Source organism: Athalia rosae, chromosome 6 (genome assembly GCF_917208135.1).
Source record: "Athalia rosae chromosome 6, iyAthRosa1.1, whole genome shotgun sequence".
NCBI classification, from domain to species: Eukaryota; Metazoa; Arthropoda; class Insecta; order Hymenoptera; family Athaliidae; genus Athalia; species Athalia rosae.
Genome location: NC_064031.1, coordinates 15,004,165 through 15,025,303, shown reverse-complemented (window position 1 = coordinate 15,025,303; position 21,139 = coordinate 15,004,165). Strand labels below are relative to the sequence as shown.

The 21,139-nt window shown below is 42.0% G+C and overlaps 3 protein-coding genes across 14 annotated transcripts in view; all 3 read right to left on the bottom strand.

Moving 5' to 3' along the window:
• Positions 1 to 14,866, bottom strand: part of LOC105693551 (rap guanine nucleotide exchange factor 6-like) — an 88,475-nt gene extending 73,609 nt beyond the window's left edge. For 6 of the 8 annotated variants that reach the window (XM_012413560.3, XM_048657140.1, XM_012413563.3 and 3 more), the window contains exon 1: positions 14,530 to 14,865. The gene's annotated coding sequence lies outside the window, so the exon portion shown is untranslated. Of the gene's footprint in view, positions 1 to 14,529 lie in introns of all 8 variants that reach the window. The other 2 variants (XM_048657139.1, XM_048657142.1) reach the window with 1 other exon arrangement.
• A 695-nt stretch (positions 14,867 to 15,561) lies between these two features.
• LOC105693544 (U4/U6.U5 tri-snRNP-associated protein 2) lies at positions 15,562 to 18,197 on the bottom strand. Its single transcript, XM_012413551.3, has 9 exons — positions 18,037 to 18,197; positions 17,435 to 17,713; positions 17,171 to 17,346; positions 16,856 to 17,081; positions 16,480 to 16,766; positions 16,282 to 16,410; positions 16,160 to 16,221; positions 15,841 to 16,063; positions 15,562 to 15,702 (listed from the first exon to the last, which is right to left on the bottom strand). Exons 1-9 carry the CDS (start codon positions 18,113 to 18,115, stop codon positions 15,637 to 15,639), a joined length of 1,527 nt encoding a protein of 508 aa, XP_012268974.1. The 5' UTR covers positions 18,116 to 18,197; the 3' UTR covers positions 15,562 to 15,636.
• Positions 18,198 to 18,491: 294 nt separating this feature from the next.
• Positions 18,492 to 21,139, bottom strand: part of LOC105693537 (glutamate receptor ionotropic, kainate 2-like) — a 64,665-nt gene continuing 62,017 nt past the window's right edge. For all 5 annotated transcript variants that reach the window (XM_020856678.2, XM_048656412.1, XM_020856680.2 and 2 more), the window contains 3 exons: positions 20,992 to 21,098; positions 20,109 to 20,411; positions 18,492 to 19,694 (listed from right to left, as the gene is read on the bottom strand). In XM_020856678.2, the coding sequence (XP_020712337.2) occupies positions 19,605 to 19,694; positions 20,109 to 20,411; positions 20,992 to 21,098 (500 nt within the window). In that variant the 3' untranslated portion in view covers positions 18,492 to 19,604. The remainder of the gene's footprint in view (positions 19,695 to 20,108; positions 20,412 to 20,991; positions 21,099 to 21,139) is intronic.

Genomic DNA, 21,139 nt, shown 5'->3' with positions numbered 1-21,139 from the left:
GCAATGTAATTCCACTAGGAGACACATTAACAAAGTATACCACGCGTACGTGTAACACCCCGCGATACTGTAAACGCAGATCTAAACGCGTTAAAACGCAACGCGGTTCATTTCGACCACGAGGATGACGCCGATAATGATGATGAAGGCGATGATCTAATTCCAACCAAAACAAACCCGTCGATCACCCATCAACGTCATACGTAGAAACTAGATCGTGTATACACGTATACGTCGTTTGACGGAAATGCAGCGACGGCGACTGCGAGATTTTTCTCGTTTTTCTTTCAACTACGTCCGATCATCTTCTTGCAACGGAATGAGCAGATCAGACACGGAGCCAGATCTTTCTTTTTTTTCTAATCGCAAGAAAAAATGCGTGGCACGAGGATTACTCTGAGGTATCTTGGACGCGTTTTTTCAACGAAGCGGATCGGTTCGAGAGATGATTGAACAAGTGACGCTGTGTACTCTATAAATATTGGGATCGCGGAACGCGTGGCGTCTTTGCAGCAGCCATCCGAATCGCGCGCTAGTCCTCGCCGCGCATGGCTGGTTAATTGCGTCACCGTTTTCTTCTCCGCAGGGTGTTTTAGAATAGTGTGTGGTATTATACCTACACCGAAGAATTCGTCGTAGTTCTATTCGTGGCTCACCCGCTGTAAACTTTAGCAATGATCTATACCTATACGCGTTTGTGTACCTTCGCTATCCCGATTCTACGTTACACCGCGAAAAAGAAATCTTTTCCACCTAATGATTACTCGATCAATTGCATGAGTAGATGATTTTGGCTTTCAGATATGGATTCCTGAGCTGATTATACGTGAGATGACTCTTGAAGACCAGAAAAAAGATTCGATTTTTAAGCAAAAATGAAATCATTTTTTTAATTAGGTTTAATATGCTTTTCTGACGTATTTTGACCTCAGGAATCCGAATCTGGAAGAAAAATTGATCTATCTCTAAAATTGATTGAGTTATCGCCAATTTTCAGCTTTTTGGGGTCAAAAATAAAAAATTAAGTTTTTAGTCTATATAAATGTAATTTGAGCTCGGGAATCCGAATCCGAAAGAAAAATTGGTCCATTTTGAAAAATGACCGAGTTATCCTCATTTTTTCGCATTTTTTGGTACAAATTTGAGGATATCTCGAAGGGAAAAAATCGTAGCTCAATTTGGACGACGGATTCGTGTTCCTGAGGTCAAAATACATAAGAAAAGTGCCATACGATCGATTTTAAAAAATAAAAATTTTTGACCAAAATTTGAGATTTTTCCAAGGGGTACCCCTTACGATTTTTTCAAATTTTGGCCAAAAATTTTTATTTTTTAAAATTGATCGTATGGCACTTTTCTTATGTATTTTGACCTCAGGAACACGAATCCGGCGTCCAAATTGAGCTACGATTTTTTCCCTTCGAGATATCCTCAAATTTGTACCAAAAAATGCGAAAAAATGGGGATAACTCGGTAATTTTTACAGATAGATCATTTTTTCTTTCGGATTCGGATTTCTGAGCTCAAATTACATTTATATAGACTAAAAAATCAATTTTTTATTTTTGACCCCAAAAAGCTGAAAATTGGCGATAACTCGGTCAATTTTAGAGATAGATCAATTTTTCTTCCAGATTCGGATTCCTGAGGTCAAAATACGTAAGAAAAGTATAATACAATCACTTTTCAAACTACTTTACTTTTGGCCCAAAAATCGAATTTTTTTTGCTAAGAAAATGCTAGGAAAATAAAAAAAAAAAATTTTTTTTCAACCTACCCCAATAGCTATACGATATTATGAAACTATATTCATAATTTGACGTATAATATATTTTCGAGAGAGATTGGTCAAGATTTTTAGACTCGTAAAACGGTCAATGATCTCAGATGAAACAAAAAAAAGAAGGAACCACATTTACACCATTCAATCTTTCACTCGATACCGTAATCGCATAGAGACGTACCATATGCGTACATAATTGATCGATTGTCATTTAATCCTCCGGATTTTTTGGTCCGCTATTCTCTCTCTACGTTCGAACGTCGCCGGAGTATTTCTCCTTTTTCCTTCGTTCCTTTTACTTCTCTTTTTCAATCATCACATTCTCCGGACTACTCCGGATTTTCGCAGCTGGATGCCAGATCACATACGTGTACGATTTAACGATGTCTTTCATTACACAGAGATCGACGAAAATATATATATATATACCCCGGTGGCCAACGCATTGCAGCAGCAGCAGCCTACGATCTTCCCACCCCTGGGCCCGATGCATCGCGGAGCGAAGCACAGCCGACGGCACATGCGGAGCAATAAGGCTCGCCACGATCCGAATAATATTCGTCAACCGGCAGCTGGAGGTCCAGGACTGCCTCAATCGCGGATACGAAAGCGTCGAAATTCTGGTCTGCGATACACTCGGATCGTAATTATTTTTTCTTCTTTTTTTTTACTTACACGTTACACGAGTGTGTTGAGAAACTTATAATTTTTCGCGCGAATGTTTGGAGAATCGAAGGAAACGGATGCCCGTTTATTTTCGGAGGAGTCCAAAGGACGATACATAAGAAAGGAAAGAGAAGAAAATGAGAAAAAATCTTGCTCCGCACAGCTGGCCAGCTGCTGTACGGTATACCGCCGCTCCGATATCGGAGGCCGAGTATCGTTTATGTCGTGAAGCGAATTCGAAACGAACGGACGTCTTCCATATGCGTCTTAGTCGCGTGGTGAATATTTAGAGGAATTCGAGACGGGATATACAAGGGGTGAGTCGATCGAATCTGGACCTCGATTCGAACGAGGTAATCGAAGTATTAATTTTCGCGTCAACGGCCACCGTGTTAACGCGCGCGGGAGGGTCTCGCGAGATCCGGGTTCCGGATTTTCGAACCCTTACGTACGGTCTGCGGCGTGCAAAAAAGAGAAAGGCTATAAAAAGGTAAAAAAGAAGCGCGGCGCTGGCAGGTATCGAGTGAATCGGTACGAATTTTCAACGGCGTTGGCGGCGGCGGTGACGGAAGAAGAAAAGCATGAAACGTATATACAAGTGCTCGGGGGCGGGGATGGTGGTGGTGAAAAAGTCGAGGGTGAGTCGTGCGTGCCTACGACTCCGGTGATCCGTTGATAACGTGGCGGCGTGGTTCGCCGTACCCCAAAGGGCCGTAACGCCACGTGATGATGGCTGACTCCGGGCGCACCGGGTGGCGGTCGTGCTCCTGCTGCTGCTGCTGCTGCTGCTGCTGCGACGCGCGTAATATTCAAGTGCCAATCGATATATAAGAACCCGTATTCAACCCCCGTGACTCCGAGTGCATCCAGTCGACGAGTTTTTTCACAAAATTCACTTATACTCTATTTACGCGTTAAAGTTCGTCGGAGGTAAAATATATCCACATCGTTGCGATCGAGGTGAAACACACGTTGTTACGTACTAGCGATCGGATCGATCGTGTACGTTCGAGGGTCGGTGCGCAACCGAACCAAAATCGGAGACACATTTTTTTTTGTTCTCATTTGGAAAATTTCCGCCTATTCCATTCATCGGAGAACAAATGATTTTCCACACCGTGTCGAATGCAGTAGATGAGATAAAAAGAATGGGATTTCATTTCTCTTAATTAAATTTTTTTTGTGTTCTTTATTTTTTCAACCCCGGTACAGTATATTGGACGAGATGATCAGGTACTTGGATTCTCGCGAGCGAGGAGTACGGGGGGGAGAGGAGGAATGAAAAATATGAAAAGATAAAAAAAAAAAGTGCGAGGAAATAACCCGCACATAAGCGGCAGCGAGGAGGACGGTCAATAAAATATAGTAGCGCATACGTGTATTGCAGGGTATAATATACCTACGGTCGAATGGATCCAGGCACGTGTATAGATACGGTGAATAACGTAATCGTTGATCCTCGCGTAACTAGTAAACTGGTCAAACTATGTTACATCCTCATTATGTTTTACCAACGTCCCTCTCACGGCATTTAACTACTTTTTATCATGTTATTAATTTGACTTTGGAACATATTACGCGCTTGCAATATCGCATGTGACGCAGTATACACCCCGCTATTTGTGTATGTGCGCGCTGAAAACTCAGATCAATCAAAAATACAACGCACGGTAATTTGTTTCTCATTGTTAATTTACGATCGGCAATTTCGATTTTACATCTTACTCAACAGTTCTTCGTTACTCCATGTAAGCAACATGTGAAATTTTTTTCTCCATTTATCGAATAAAACTTGTATAAAAAATCTTCCACTATTTTCATGGAAATTATCTCGTGGGAAATTGAATTTTCTACAAAAAAGCTCTTATGTGATTTTTTCGTAAACCTAACGGGTAAAAAGTTATCAGACTTTATATACTCGCGATGTTATTGTCAGCAAATAGTTATTGGTATTCAAAGTCGAATAACTTTGTGCTCGTCAAGTTTACGAGAAAATCCAATCAGAGCTTTTTTGCAGAAAATTTAATTTCCTACAAGATCATGTCCATGAAAATAGTAAAAGATTTTTTCTCCAAGTTTTATTTGATCAACGAAAAAAAAAAAACATGTCTTTGCGTGTGTTCATATGGGAGAATGAAAAACTGTTGAACATTATACAAAATCGAAACATGGAGCTGGACTTGGGGGAGGATTTTTCTCATATCCGCCAGAAACATTCCGAGATGATGGGAAAAAAAATTCAATTTTTATTCCCGGAGCCCCCTAATGTATATTCGAATGTATAAATATTTCCTCCTACCTCTGCGCATTACCCAGCTCAAAGGTTCTTCGTTGTGGAATTTTGAATCTGGTTCATCCGCGTCGCCCCGCAACGTTTACTCCGCTTGGAATTCGTCGCCAACCGCAAGAGTTGCTCGACGTACCAAAAAGAGCATGGAGAGCATCGGGGGGTATGAAATACGCGCATAGGCAGGCAGGCAGTCAGGTAGGTAGGTAGGAAGGTGGGTTACCTACGTAGTACGACTTTTACACGGATACTCGCTTCTCTCACGGCCCTCGAACCCTGGAGGATACACACACGCCGCACTCGTATGCGTCTACCTTTCGGTTATTATCTTCGTTATAATATACGTTACGTACGTACGTATACCCGTGAGCGCACCGCGCACCGTCGAACCCAGGGCGCTGCCTCTTCACGCGTACGTACGGCAGAGAACTCGGACGACACGCGATCCTTGCAATTTCATATTTACGTACGTTTATACGCCGCGCAATGATCTGCATAACTTGATACCACGTGTGCACTGCGCGAATGCATTTACGAAATTACACACCGACGTGTACCGACTGCAGCCCTCGAGGTAGGTATAACCGAACACACGACCCACGACTGCGGAGGATAGAATAAGAAGAACGAGAGGCGGTTCGTTCGTCCTTCGCGTCCTTGACGACCCCGGTGGAGATTACGATACAGATGCCCCGCAGCACTTTATATGTACACCTGTACTTCGGACGTAGCGAAAACGCTAACGTCGCGAGATAAACTATTTTTCTTTTTATTTTGCTTTTCTTTTGATTTTAGATCATTTCTGACGTATCCTTTTTTTTCACACACGTGGGAATCGGAGAAAACTTTTCCTGTACCCGGGTTATACTTGTATTGTAACGTAGGTACTTACGTCTTACGATACAGATATTATATATGGGACACCTAGATTTCTTGCCGGTTATTATTTTTTCATCCATGAGAATTGGGTCGCTGGATGAATGAATTGAAAAAAAAAAAAAAAAAAAAAAACCGAATACGAAAAGAAAAAAAAGAAACATTTACGAGACATTGTTTTTTCCGATCCAACCAATTGGATAAGAAAAATGAAACTAAATAAATTATGAAAAAATTATAAAGAAAAGAAACTTACGTATATTACACGTATATGATACGTATGTGACGATATTCTTACACTCGACATTACTGGGTCGTTTATAATTACAACCGTTGTGGAAAAAAGGAAGTGCGTAGAAGGTCTTTACATGGTTGTACACCGCATAGTACGAAGTACGGTAGTAAGTATCGCCTGCTACTATTTACTACGGCGTATGAGTAAGGTTGTGCTCGAAATACTATAGAATCGAAATTACTCTGCGCGCGTGGGATAGTTCTCATAGGGTTTAAATGTGGTTGCTCATTTAATACAGATATGTGTATACCTATATGTACGACGACTTACGTGGGTATCCTGCGTACAGTACGCACGCATTACGAGATAAGAGAGGGGGAAAAAAATCGTACCGCGTAATAAGCGCGATAAATCAAATTCAAATTTTCGAATCATGAGGGTCCGAATTGTAAAAAGTACCGATTCAAAGATTGGAGAAAAAGAAAAAAAACAGAAAGAAAAAAACTTGTGACGACTAGAGGGAAAAAGTACCTCATGATGCACATAAAAATCAGACGCCTTCCCCGTTCGCTCTCATACAGATGATAATTATAAACAACGTATCGCAGGTAGATATGGCTAAATATATAATATCGTAAAAATTGTGGGAAATACCCGACGAAAGTCATCTCTCTAATTACCATTACCAGCTCCGTACTTCCGTCGTGCGGTCGCTAGGTTTTTAAAAAAAAAAGAAAAAGGAAACGAAGTCAAAGAGACTTTATTTTTTCATTCCATCTTTTTGTTTTTTATCAAAATCGTTGGTACACGGGGCTGAAACACGCGAGTACAAAGATCGATAAAAGCAACGAGTAACGCTTCCATCTGCTATATCGCGTTTCGTGAGCTCGATGTGCTCCATGTTCACCATATACGTATGAACACCGGTCTACGGCTTCCGTTCGAAATTGTGTGGCGGGGTTATTATGATCGTTAGGACACACGTAGGGATGGGGGGGGCTACGGAATACGAACGACGTAAAGGCGAAATAAAAAGTGACGCGAACGAATTAAGATCCATCGAGGTATCCACCCCTCAAATTATTTTCGCGGTGCTCAACGATACGCGTGGAATGAATTTGTTTGTCGAGATTCGCGCTCGCGGAAATCACGAAGAACGAAACGCGTTGACGTGGTGGTCACGGGGTGGGGCGATCGGTCAATCGAAATTTCGATCGTGCGGTAAATTTTAATAGCTGAGAGGCCGTTGTCGCTGTATTAAAGTCGTTGGAACGAGGAACGGGGCGATACGTGGCGGTGCATACTTATAGCGATCGCCACTTCCGGTCGCTTCTCTACTCTTCGGGGGCGCTCTCCTATACACCTGTCCGGTTTACATGCTCAGGTGTATCGCGCGCACGCGGAGAGGACTTGGACTCACCCGACCCGCGGCAGGTAGAGACACAACCGTGGTATAACTAATTGTGCAGCGGCTACGATACACCTACGGGGTGTTCGATTAATTACACGACGAAACCTCGGAAGTTTACTTCTATGCAATTAGAACTTCGCGGTCCTTGTTACACGCATACCGCGCATGAGGGAATCAAATGAAAATTCTTTCAGGTTTCACGTTGTTTTTTCATTTCTACAAAAGTCACAGGAATCCACATTTATGGATATTTTTTTCATTCAGAATTCATTCAGTTTTTTTGGGGGGAAAGGTAAGTCGTACGATAAAATCTGGACGAGCGACAGCTACTAAATAATTCTAGAGGCAGGTGTACTTTTTGTTGTTGTTGCAGAGTTCGGTGCAGAGGTAGACGCCTCGTCATTATTCGGTTATTTCTGTGGAGTTTATAGGTGTAACGCGAGGGGTCGGAAACGTGGAATCGAGAAGATTGCCAATTTTATGGAGAATTAAGTAAGAGATTATCCGTGAGCAAGTTTTCTCGAAGATCGCTAGCGATACTCGAATATGATGCTGTGTACGTTCATATCTCGCCGTTGTGTTATATTCGCAGGGGAGAACGATATATTCTCCCTGTGCCGTAACCTTGTTGCGTCGTATATATCACGTTCTCGTAATTCACGAATACACGTCACCAGTTCCATGTACGTACGTTGCGTATAATGTACCCGTAGGCATGATACATCTACAGCGTATTGGAGATCCGCGAAACCCCGCGCAGTTGCAACAGCTTGCGTATCCGCGGGGGTAACGGGAATCAGGAAATTGGTGTGAAATTGCCTTAAAATTGGGACACCCCCGCGTTAACCGGTGTTCCACCCCCAACGCTCGTTTCTCTCGCGGGAGGGAATCGCCTGTTTGTGTACAAGTATATGTATGTATTATGTGCATAGCGCGTGGATTCGAATTTTTCAACTCCTCTGGACTGGATTTTTTTTCTAATTTTTAATACGACGCGCGTTAGTTCATCGATTCGTTGCGGGACGGTGCGGCGTTTCTTCCGTTAAAAGGAGTCGTTGTGTAAAAAGTAAAAATGCGCTTATAAAATATGCCGATACACGATCATCCGCAGGGGGAGTGGCTAGAGTGTAGGATAATTATTACTAAAAGGTGGGGGTGGGGCGACGATCCCTCGGGGGAGGGGGGAAAACCGGAAAGGTGTAGATAATCGATAAAGTCCAATAACGAGTGTTAACACGGCGACTATATACACCGTGATATTTCTCGAGAATTAAATTGGAAGGGTTGTCACCGCTGCGTCAAGATTACGTTAAGAAGGATCGGATGTTTGCTCTTGGTAAGCGGGGGGCCGGGGGGGATTGCAAATATTTGAAAAATCAAAAAATCGAGACGACGATTAATAACGGAAAACTTTTTAAAAAAAATCTCAGAGGCATACTCCGCAGCGTAAATGTACCGCAGGACTGCGCTGAGATCGCTCCACGAGTTGGGCCGTGGGACCGGCGGAAGTCCGGGGGATGACCGGAAACGACGGCGTATAGGTGGCCGGACACGAAGGATAAAAAAGAAGGTAAAAAAAAACCGTACGCGTTGCGTGCGCTCAGGTATGTACGACGAGGAAAATAAAAATAATCCTTAAGTGTATCGACGCAAGGTAGATAGGTACATGTAATTTTTGCTGGAACGGAGCGCGAATAACTGATCGGTCGGTCGATTGATCGCGCTGCGACGACAGCGATGATTTCGATTTAATTGATCGTTGCCAGCGCGATTCGTCCTTGGATTTGATCAACTTTTAATCCAGCTTAATCGGACATCGCGCGCATATTTATTCGCGTACATGGAACTCGAGGTGGAATTTAGTTCGATCGTCGATCTCCGATCGTAATTTTAACCGTCAAACAATCATTGAAGAAACTTAGCGACACTTTCACTTTCTTATATACCTACCCGCACGGTAACGAAACAAGGCGCGACATATAAACTCGCTCGCTCGCCGCAAGTGTATAAAGTACGGTACAGTCCGTACGGCAGCGTAAGCCAAAGTTCCGAAGGTTTCATTGCGAAGGTGCACGGATAGAACCGATACTCCGATGTGGCTACATTTACATCTTACACCGGTACATATAAAACGCTAAAACGCGAAACTCGATCAGCGAGTCAGCCGATTGTAAAATCGCTGCTGCGTTCATTATACGCGTAATGATAAACTAAAACCTCCTCCTCTCGCGATTATGATAATTCGTCTTTGATGTGTACGGGGACGCGAACGTCATTTTTTCAAAAAGTTTCGCAGGTACTCGGTGGTTTTTTTTTATTTTTTCACTTTTTTTTTTATTTCTTCTCATTTTCGCTCGGCGGAGTAAAAAAAAAGTACGAAACGGAGACGGAGACGACGACGACGAGAGTTGGGAAGGAGAGCGAAGAAATTATATCGCAACTTCCCCGCCGTTTATTGTGTATAAGTTACTGTTATAGTCGTTGCTGCTATTTCCGCTAGGCAAATTATTTACGCCAACCGTCGCCCGTGTTCCCGAGACGCGTCCGAGTAGGTCAAAAAGCGTAACCAACGTATACACGCATACCTAATGAACATCTATTTTACTCATACGCTATTTTACATATTTATTATTAACCGCCATTATTCCCGCTTCTTTCCTACGGCTACATCTTGAACGGATTCGACGTTTTTCAAAGTTTTAAATCTCCAAAAATTCGCCGACTTACGTATAACCGGGGTAAATCTTATTTCGACGAACGATAATTAAAGGTAAATGGAATCGGGAGAGGAGAGGAGAGAGAGGAAAAAATAAGCCGGGCGATGGGATATACGGAGAATGTGTGTACGAGGACGCGTTTCACGCTTCTTGGAGCTCAAGGTGTTCGTTCGTTCGCCTCACCCTCGCCCTCGCCTTATACCCTCGGTTCATGGGTGAGCAGGAAATTACTCAAACGCGAACAAAAAATAAACCTGCTTCCGCTCATCCTTGTCGTTTTTGGTCTCTCGGTGCCCCGTTGCTGTGTACGTACGTACGTACGTACATACCACTAGCGCACTCGTAACTTTCGACATACGTTCGTCGTACAGGTGATTAGGTGGATCCGGGATAAAGTAGCGATTTTATCGGATAACAATCCCCGCGTATCGTCGACATTCATCGACGGCGTATCTCAACGCTCCGAGTGCGGTAACGTAACCGAGTTTCGCAACAGTTTCACGTTGTTCGGTGTACCGCGATTCCGAAAGGGATGAGATGAAAAATAATGGAAAAATTAGCGAGTGAATTTTTCACCGTCTTCACCCCCGTTGACAAAAATTCGTCGAAGACGTATAGGGTTCCAACGCACCCATTCATCAACCGAGTAATTATATTTCAAAGACGCGTCCTTGACGGCATAGCGGATAAGACGATGGTGCATGACGAATTTCACGTAAGTATATACACGTGCGCGTATGCGTCGTGTACAACCGAAAATAATTATTACCGCCAAGCGGCGTTGGTTAGAAGGTGTATATATAATCAGGGATATTGCGCAAGTCGAGAATGAAAATAAAATTGAAATAAAACGAAAAAAAAACCGTGAAAACTTAACAGAGAGTAGCAGTTCGTTTCTGTCTACTTCATCCATCCATACATATAAGCGAGGTAGGCGAGTAAAGAGGATATCCTAAGTACTGCCAGTAGTAGTCTGGTAGCAATACCACTGCATCGGATGCCGGTGTGTAAGAGATACGGGTACGGGGTGTATCCGTGTATAGTGCGGAACTTTGGTAGTTAGAAGAAATTGTCTATTGTTCAAGATGAAGAGTTGCGTAGGTATTGTATACACAGCCAAGATCCTCGCTTATTTTCCGTGCGTGTGCCCACGGTTCGGTTCTTTCGTTTACGCTGCGCTCGCATATTCGAGAGAGACGAACGTACGTTACACGGCCGGAGTTTCGCGATACACGCGCTCGCTGCGTAAAAATAAAAGTTCCACGTTTGCCTACCCCGCGTTATAATGTCTTTGAGTTTTTCCCGTGTATTATTGTCAAACGCGAGTCCCGCTGCGGCACGTTCGCACCCCTTCCCGAAGTTTCTCGTACCATGAAAGAAGTACCGTGAAATGCAACTTACGACGCGCACTGTACTCGCCCCCCAGCTCCTCGCTACGTGGATATTATAACGCGTGCAGCAGACGCTTTGCCTCAGGGCTTCGGAGTCATCAGACTCAAATGTACTTGGCAACTATTTGTGTAACGTGGAAAAAGAAAGTTTTTCGCAAGTCCGAAATGTGAATAATTTTTCACAATTCCTAGCGCATTTCCTTTCCCCCCGTTTCATGGAGAGACAAAACAGTATGACGGAAATTATTTTTTGTTTTTTTTCATCTTTCCTTTCCCTATTTGCAGCGGGTATAGTCGCAGTTACGATTAACCGGTTACGAATTATCGAACGGTTGCTAAATTTTAGAAAAATACCCGCTCTTTGACGTAGAAACTTTCGATCGGATCGAGAGACACCGATGAAAATATAAAGAGGGTAAGGACGGAGGTGGAGGACGGGTGTCTGGTTACTCGCGAGTCAAACTCGACGAAAAATACAACGAAGTATATACCAACGCTCGTTTTACCCACATCGCTCCAAAAGGAAGATTAAATCATAAAATAACCGTACGATATTCATCAATCATCACGCGAACGTCAGGTGCGTTGCACCGCGTCATTAATCGCATTTCTTTTACTTTTAATGGGAAAAGAAAATTGTTTCTTTACTTCATGATCTCGTACCGCACGTCGAATTCCTCAATGAATCCGGACGTCGTTTCGCTTCCGATTCATTCGCCTCAATGAACAACGACCGAGCATACGAGGAGGTATTTAACACGGATACGTATGGGCACGCCTGGTGTCTCTCCGTACGCACACCGTGTTCACACAACAGTAATAGTCACGATCACGATGACGATCGTCGTCATGTGCATCGCTCTCAGCAGCCGGAATACCATACGTGGAAGAAATACGGCACTGCACAGCGCAGCAGTATCTGAAAAAGGGTTCCCTATCATCCGTGGACCACCCTGTATACGTGTACCTACGTCTATTATATCCACATATGTATGTATGTAAGATACGTACGGTAAATTTACATAGCACGTAGCTGGATTGTACCGCGGGTAGATTGTCTTACGTCGCCCGCAGCTCCACGTGATTTCGGATGCCTCGTTTCGACCGTTTTCCCTGGCGAGGAAGGCCCCTGACTTTCGGTATATGGATTACAATGTACATATGTTATATACACGACGAGGGACAGACCGACGCCGACAGCCTCTTTTTTAACCCTCTTCCTCTTTTTCTCTCTCTCTCCTCTTCCCTCGCTTTCGAAGATCCGTGTGCAACGTACGTATGTACGTACGTACGATCGTACATATGTGCTACGCGCATGTATCCTCCATATATACATTTATATTCACGTGTGAAGGGTGCAGCGCGGAGGTACGGAGAAGGGCGGAGAACTAAAACCCTCCTCACCTGTCGCGCACCTGTGTTTTGGACGCGGCTCGGTCTCTTTTTTTTCTTTCTCTTTTTTTTTTTTTTCTTTTCTATCTGTAGAGAAAAAATTAGTACCGTCTAGATTTTATGAATAATTTTTCAATGGAATTTTTTAAATAATGGATACCCTGCATTTTTGCCAAACCTGCGGCGCGTTGTATAATTAAATGCATAGAATTTTTAAAAGTCGATTTACAGCTCTCGACTAGATTCTAACCATCGATGTATGCAATGTCCCTGCAACGGCGCCTCCCGAAAAACGAAACCGATACAAAAATTTGAAATTGTCCGGTCAGTGATTTATTCGGTCGTTGTACGTTTTTCGCAGCGACGATGTCGTAAAAAACCTTCGCAGCGTTTTTGATTCGATAATTTTCGATTTTTCAAATACTTTCTAACGTCGCGATAATTATCCAGCGGTTTTATAATTCGGATGAGTTAATTTTCTAATCGAAAAAACGTCGCGCTCATGAATAATTCGTTAACGACGCTCGTACAGTACATTCGGAATAAACAATAATGAGCCGGGTATTAAAATATCGTCGAAAGTTCACCGCTATATTTGTCTCGCGAACGTAAAATTATTCACATCTATAATGGGACCGGTCCTGTACAGGGCAGTTCAATCTAGAATGTATCATACGTACAGGTATTTTATATTTTCAACTCTGTAGCGAAAGTCTCCATGAATATCAACGTTTGAACTTGATTTCTGGCAAACTCGTCGTATCCTAATCGCAGCCGATTCCTGTAGTTTCGGAAAAAAATGAAAAAAGTAAACAGGACTCTAGAGTCCTGCCCGGTAAAATTCTTGATCGACTGCGAAGTACGGAAATTGACGATGTGTCCTTTTTTTACCAGTGGTCGAAATAACCGAATTCCAACCGTTCTAAAATTTATATCTCTTCCCGATTCTTATCGATTCAACGATGTACGCGGTAGGTGTGAAACCGACCACGTAAATACACGTGGACCAAGTAATCCGAACTATGGTATTACACATCCTGAGTGGAGGCAGTAGGTGTTGGCGAAGGTCTAACTCCTCAAGTTTAAAAAAAGACTGGAAGTATAAGCAGCATGTAACAAACGACCGAACGGGACTCCGTATCCCCCCCTTTCTCCCCCAGATGATCGAACCGGAGAACGAGGACCCGGTGTATCAAAAGTGCTGATGATGAATCAAATTTTCGAGCGGGCGACGCGATCACGATCCAACGACTCGATCGTTGTCGGTCCTCGGACTTTAGAACGAACACTCGCCATTCATCTCCCTTTACGTTCGATCGATCATGGGCACGCAGTAAAAATATTTAAAAAAAAGGTAAAAAAAGGAGCGTGAGGCGGTCAAACATTCGTGACAAGGGCAGTATATTTTCTCTCTCGATTCCGAAGCCACGAGAGAAGTCAGGTGTTGTATCGGGCATAACCGTTACCGCCGCCAGCAGCAGCAGCAGCAGCAGCAGCAACATCAGCAGCGGCAGAAATGAACCTTGCTCAGAAGTAGAGAGAGTTCATTTACATTCTAACGTATTTGGTATCTATTTCCAATTTCGAACGTTCGATTCGAACCCTCGACGCTATCTGCGCGGTATCAAAGTACGGAGGGGGACAGGATGCTCAGGGGCAAAGATCACGATAAAAGGACCGCCGTTCTAACTACGGTTTTGATTAGATGGGAAAACGAAAATCTTACCCAAATTCAAAAACCGTGAATTACGAAGGAACGATCGTCACTCACCGAGTTCTCGAATTTATTTTCCATCCAACGAATGCAGTTCGACGATGACGTGCGTTTAATTTAATCCAGGTTTCCAGGGGGTAAAACCGTTGCAGGTGCACTGCACTCGTGAAGATCGTAGTTCTTTTTCAGTTACGTTTTATTCGCAAAAATCAGTGCTGAACTTGGAATATGAGACGACTCGTTATTCGAAATACACCATTTTCAAAACTCACTCATACTCTCTGCGGACGTTGAGTTGATAACGTTGTTCTGAAATTGTTTGGGAAACGCAGGGAATAAACGGCAACCGCAAAAGTACGACGCACAAGTTAACTCGCGCACGGCCACAAGCCGACTCAAGTCGGAAATGGCTCGGCACCGTCCCGCCGGAGTAAGCGTGATATTACCGCGCATGTGCGATGTAGGGTTTTGAAATCGTGATGACCGTCGTGTGCATAACACGCGCCAATCGAGCCTTCGTACGTCGGATTCTTTCATTTTTAATATTTCAGGCTTTGCGTGGAATTTTTTTTCTTCAAATTTTTCTCATCGATAATCGTTTTTTTCTCCCTTTTTTTTTACGGTACGAATAGAGCGACTGGAATGAAAGCTTCGCACGAATAACAGAGAATCCTGATTTATTTAGCCCCTTCGGACGGCACGCGATTTTCGCGGTTAATTTTCATAAAATTATTCCATCGCGTGATCGATCTCGTGATTATTTTGTAGACAGAATGGGGCAGAAGTTATGGGAGTCGAGGAACAACCATAAGAATGAAAATGTATGAGGGAAGGATACATAATTTAACGATCTTTCTCTACTCCCTGTTTGCACCCTTGCACACGCTTATCGAACAAACAGCGCGATGAAAAGCGCCGAAACAAATTCATCCTGAATTTCCTACGAATTGCCGAATAATCTATATATATATTTTTTTTTTTATCCAGACCATGTCTAGAAGGTTGAAATCTAACGACAACCGGATTAAATGTTATTCTAAATCTTAGGGACCACAGGGAACGGGGGATTTCGATCGTAAAAATATTACATTTCTTCAAAATATCGTACTTTATTAAATACTTATTTGATAGACGTTTCCTTGATACTGTAAAACATTCGTTATGTTACGTACCGCTTTTTATTTGCGATGCGTCGATTTGCGCACGAGTTTCTTTCCGCAATTCATAAATCTGCAATTTGGTTTCATTTTTTTTTTTTATCTTTATTAGAAAACTCGCGATAAAAAGTTGACGCTGCCCGCAGAGGACAACTTTTTTTCCACAAAGAATTCATGGTACGAGATATGCGAATCGCGGGCGAACACTCACCTGGATGTAGGCCTCCGTAAGTGTGATCATCTGCGGTAAGATTTGCGTAACGTGTAAATCCTGCATCTCGTACCACTGACCGGTACCTCTGTGCAACACGTGTACTCTGTACGTTCCTTGACCCGGTTCACCGTCGTGGACTATATTCGCTACCAAGTCGTAAGTCGTGTAAGGATGCTTAGCTTTAACTTCCGGTGTTAAGATATCACCGAAATCGACGTTTCTGAAATTATTCGGTCGTACGTTTGAGAAAGAGAAAAAAATGTTTTAACCCACTCAGAAAGATGGAGTAATCGTAAAATAAAAAGGGCAAACTCACTTGACGGGGAAATTGACGATAGTCGGATTCTTTTCGACGAAAAACGTATTTTTCGTGAATCTCTGTAACGTGATTGGCAATGGTTTATAAAATTCAGAATTTTAACTTTGATTAAATTTTACCTTGATGTACAAAATCAGGTACGGTGGTAACTCGGTTATTTCGAATCTCCTCATAAAATTTTCTTTGTAAGTCTTGCATTCTTTTTCAGCGACTGCATTGAACTTGTTCAGCAGAGTGTATAAATTCACCTGGAACACGGAGCGACGTTACGGTTTTTTCGTTGAATAAAAATGATCGACAAACGCAGATTTCCTCACCTGTGGAATGATGTTTTCGGTAAACTGATCCTTGAATAGTGGGGGAGGTGGTAAATCGCAAGTCAAATAGAGAAAAGGACTTTCGGTAACGGTCTCCCCGTATTCAATGGTATTTAAAAGCTCGCTGCGTTGGCTCTCCTCGAGTTCGAGAGGCGGTATCTTTCGCGTATAAATTCGCATATGACCCAAAAATGTTTTGAAAATTATACTAGAGTCTTTTTTCTTCGTCCCATTGAGGGCGAGGTGTAAAGCATTGAGAAACCAGGATAGAAAATCAACTGGGTCACCTGTGGAAGATAAGAGAAACAGTAATCATGTAGATCGACAACAAATCTAGACACGTATAACGGCTATCGACATATGTATTTCCACAGACCTTGTTCTGTAAATTGAAACCTTTTTTTACTCCATAAAACGACAGCTTGGAGCATTTCGTGCGGACTGACGTGTGCTTTAAAATTTCTCGGATTCCAAAGCTTTCTCATCAGCTCTCCGAATCTTTGGACGAGCAAATAAGACGAATCTCCGGGAGGTCGTTTCACGTTAGAGTAGTTGGATTCTCTCAAGAAGAAATCCCGCAACGGTGTAACATGCGATAGAGCCTGAGAAAGACTCAAGTTACTGATTGTACGGCGAAATATGGGGGAAAAATCGGAACCGGAATCGGGATCGGGAAAAATCATGTAATCACCTGCAGGATAACATTGCAGTAATCATTCGCTTTGATATTATTCATTCCAACAATACCCGGCGAGTACATTGAGCCATCAATCGCTCTCGACAATTTGTCGCTTTTATCTAAATTCGCTATTTGTGATTTGTTAAAAGTCGGATTTAGCACATACTTTATGTCATCCAGTGACGAATCTGAAAGAACATTATTCGAAGGGTGAAGAAAGAAACTACAAGGATGGTATCGCATTGAAAATTGGCAAATTTCTTTGTGGCTTCTTACCAAGGATTTCATAGTTGTCCGGTAGACAGTAAAATTTCAGCGTATGGAGATTCAGAAATACATGATGTGATTCTGCGACACTATGAGTATAGGCATGAGTGTTGGTGCCTCTACCTTGAAAATATTTTCCGCAAACTAAACAAGCGTATACATTTATTCTAGATAGAGACACCGAACACAATTTTTCAAAATCGAAATCTAATAATTGACGATTGATCGTGTCCAGGTAAGGACACAATCGTGGAGCTTCTGTATTAGATCTGTGACTCTTGTGGTGGCCTACGAGAGAGTAAAACCAAAATTACTGGAAATAAGTAAACAAGTTCAACGTTTCAGAGTGTTGTAGGTGATCGGAGTATAACGCAATTTCCTTAGCTCAAGATGAGCTATAAATTCATTCGTAATGAAGAGTCATTGATGCGATAACTTTTCATTAAATATCGTGAAAAAAATATTGACAATTTCAGCTGTCTTTCGAAATCAACATAAAAATACAACATAAGCCGGGCAGATGAATCCTAAAATTACAGATGTAATCAGGTGAGAAGAGTAAACGTATAGCCGGCATGGATTTTATTTTAATGAAATATCAAACGACTCACCATCATTTTCATCGTCCGTATCACTTCCATGCTCGACCAATTTTCTTTTCAGTTTATTTACTTGCTTGGTAGACGCCATTTATAACCTAATACTTTTCACAAGGTTAGTCAGCCGGACAGCAACGAATTCAGACTCGACGATAGCGCAGCATTCGGTCGCCGATGGAAGAAAACTCGAACTGAAACTCGAACGCGATACAACCTCGACGACGTCGATGGTTGAATGACCTTCCCCTTCTCTCCGGCTTTGTTGACGTCGTAAAAATGAATGAATGCGTACGCGTGGAGTACGCTAGCGTACTACGGGTCATGTGACTTCATACATGCATCTTGATTCAGCAGTAGCTTGCAGCTTCTGCATTATGCTGCCACCTTCCGACGACCTTCGTGATTTCATGAAATCAACCCGTATTTGAAATGCAGATAACTTGCATTAAATACAATCTGTATTGATATTGGTTTTTACATGAAATTTATTATTCCTTTTAGTCGAAAACCTTTCAATGGGACAACGTATGTGGTTTTTAACGTTAATTGCTGCATTGTATATTGATAATATTGATCGTAAAACGAGATGATAAGAAAAAATGATTAAGATCTGCCGCTACTTATAACGTGGTGTGACTTTTATCGCTAATGATCGACCCAACAGATTATGCACAGTGCTGACAGACAATTATAAATGACCAAACACTTTAGTTGTATTCTGTAAATCTAACATTCATCATTTATCATTTACCTATTAATAATATTTATTATACGTCTGCGGTATAATTATCTTACATTACTACAATTATTTATATTCAAGTAGAAACTAGACACTTCGCTTATTTTATCATACACCGATAATTATATCCACGTATTTACAATAAATATAGTTGTATTTTTAATAACCGTATTCTGAATAATAATACAGGTGCTGCACATAATTTTCTCCTTTTTCTTTCTCATTACATATATAATATGTATACGTCTTGAGGATGTACGATTCGATTTTTTGAAGGGATAATAACTATACTTATAACACTTATAAATTTGATATCCAACTAGACGTTATATTGTAATAATACTAATATTAATTATACATGTTATCGTAAGATTAATTCTGTGCAGTGAGCTGAATACCAGCCGCGACGCTCTCGGCAATTACTATTTGATAAGGGTTATTAATCGGAGACAATTTTCCATCGGTAAAGGAAGGAGGAACCATTGAAAATCGTCTAAGATCGCCGTAATCAACAACAGCACTTACCGATCGCATTCGTACAACAAACAGAACTTTCGAACTATCTACCTATGTTCTCGGCAACCCGTAATCTAGTCGTCGAAATTAATGATAATTACAAATCTATCGATAATCAAATATTACCGTATATCCGACCTATGGATAAGGCTGCTTCCGATAAAGTTTCATAATTTTATCAAATATACCGATATATAATATCATAACTGTATTTCGGATGAGAATACAGACTGATTCGTTGATTGGCTCAACGATATTGAATTGATTTTATTCCAGTAAAAACTAACCGATAATTAATATAATTAATTCTTCGGATTTTTATGCTTCAATCGTAATCGACGTCGAAGTCGTGCGAAAGTCCATGATGCATGTGTATATGGGGTGGCAGATCGATGGCACCCCCCAAGCTGCTCCTCTGAATAGAGAAAAAAAAAAAACAAACAACAATTTGCATATTTTTACATGAATAATATTGCTGGAAAAAAAAAAAACGAGCGAATAGAATTATCGACACTCTCCCATTACCGAATAGCGTAACTAAACACGAGCGGTGAATTTTACGTTACATTTAATACGTATACAAATGATTGCACACCTAACGAGCTTTTGCAGCGTGACTAATAGATGAAGCGAGTACGGCGACGGGAGAAAAAAAAAAACAAACAAACTGTTCGGATAGGTCATACAGCGCAAATAAGCTACGTTTAAAAAAAGAAAATTCTCACGTCGGATGTTCGAAGGTGAATTTTTTCACCCATTACTAGATTGAAAATAACTCGTGTTAAAATTGTAAGTAATAACGAAAATGGTTGAGTGATTGTAAAATCACCTGTGACCTCATTCCGTTTATCGGGGTGGAGGTAGAATTATCGGGAGGGTAACCAGACCCCCTGTGCGATGAACATTTTTCACATCCACGCCTTCGGCGTTTTGACGAATTACATCGCAGAGCTAGGCACAGTTCACGAGCCATCTCCGAGCATAACGACTCCTGGGGATTTTGATTTTGTTGCTGCTGCTGCTGCTGTTGTTGTTGTTGTTGTTGTTGCTGCTGTTGCTGCTGTTGCTGTTGCGTAGCTTGAGGAATCCCTTGAAGAGATCCAGAGCACGTCGGGGGCGGCGGTGGGCGTTGCTGAATTGAAAAAAAATTCTGATAAATTAGTCTGTCGTCACTAATCAGTGGTTCATATTTCCAATCTCATGCACATCTTCGGGTCTTCGGTATCGAGAGAGAAGAAAAAAAAAAAAAATACACAAGCACATTCAAATCCCGCAGAAATGTTTAATATCTAATCATCAGTCATCCGTACCTTGTCGTGCTGGATAACGAATTCTCGAATGTAGCGAAGTGACGGAAGTGTAGCACATGCTTCAATCCACGAGTTCATGCTGTATTGAGATTGCGTGAATCGTCGAATCAAATAATAAACGGTCATGAAAAATGTGAAACAAAATTTCGACTGCTCTGCATTTACCTGGACGCATTCGTATGAAAAATTGAAGAACAAATAATCAATGGCGGAAAAAAAGAATATCATCTCATACGGCGAATACGATTCGTTCCTTCTACCTTGTTAGTTATATTGAACACATCTATGCTTCTACGGATAAAACACTAGATGCGATACGGCGCAGCTACAAAAGCTTCTACCATCTTCTACCTACGATACCTATAGGATACGGAGATGCCATTAATCAACGACCGCACTTACTCGCTCAGAGGGTGGTGGTGCGTTTCTTTTAGAGTTGTAGCAGAATTCAAAAATGGCAACTAGCACTGCGAAGGCGAGTCCGCAGAGGAGTACAACGAACACGCCACCTTGGAGACGAAATAAATTAACGGAATTAATTCGAACGAAG

Bases quoted from the DNA above. Each gene is read 5' to 3' on its own strand.
- LOC105693544 (XM_012413551.3), bottom strand. From the start codon at position 18,115: ATGGCGTCTACCAAGCAAGTAAATAAACTGAAAAGAAAATTGGTCGAG. The intron at 17,082-17,170 runs GTGATTACATGA...AGTCTTTCTCAG, and splicing joins ACTGCAATGTTATCCTGCAG to GCTCTATCGCATGTTACACC. The intron at 16,222-16,281 runs GTAAAATTTAAT...ATCACGTTACAG, and splicing joins ACCTGATTTTGTACATCAAG to AGATTCACGAAAAATACGTT.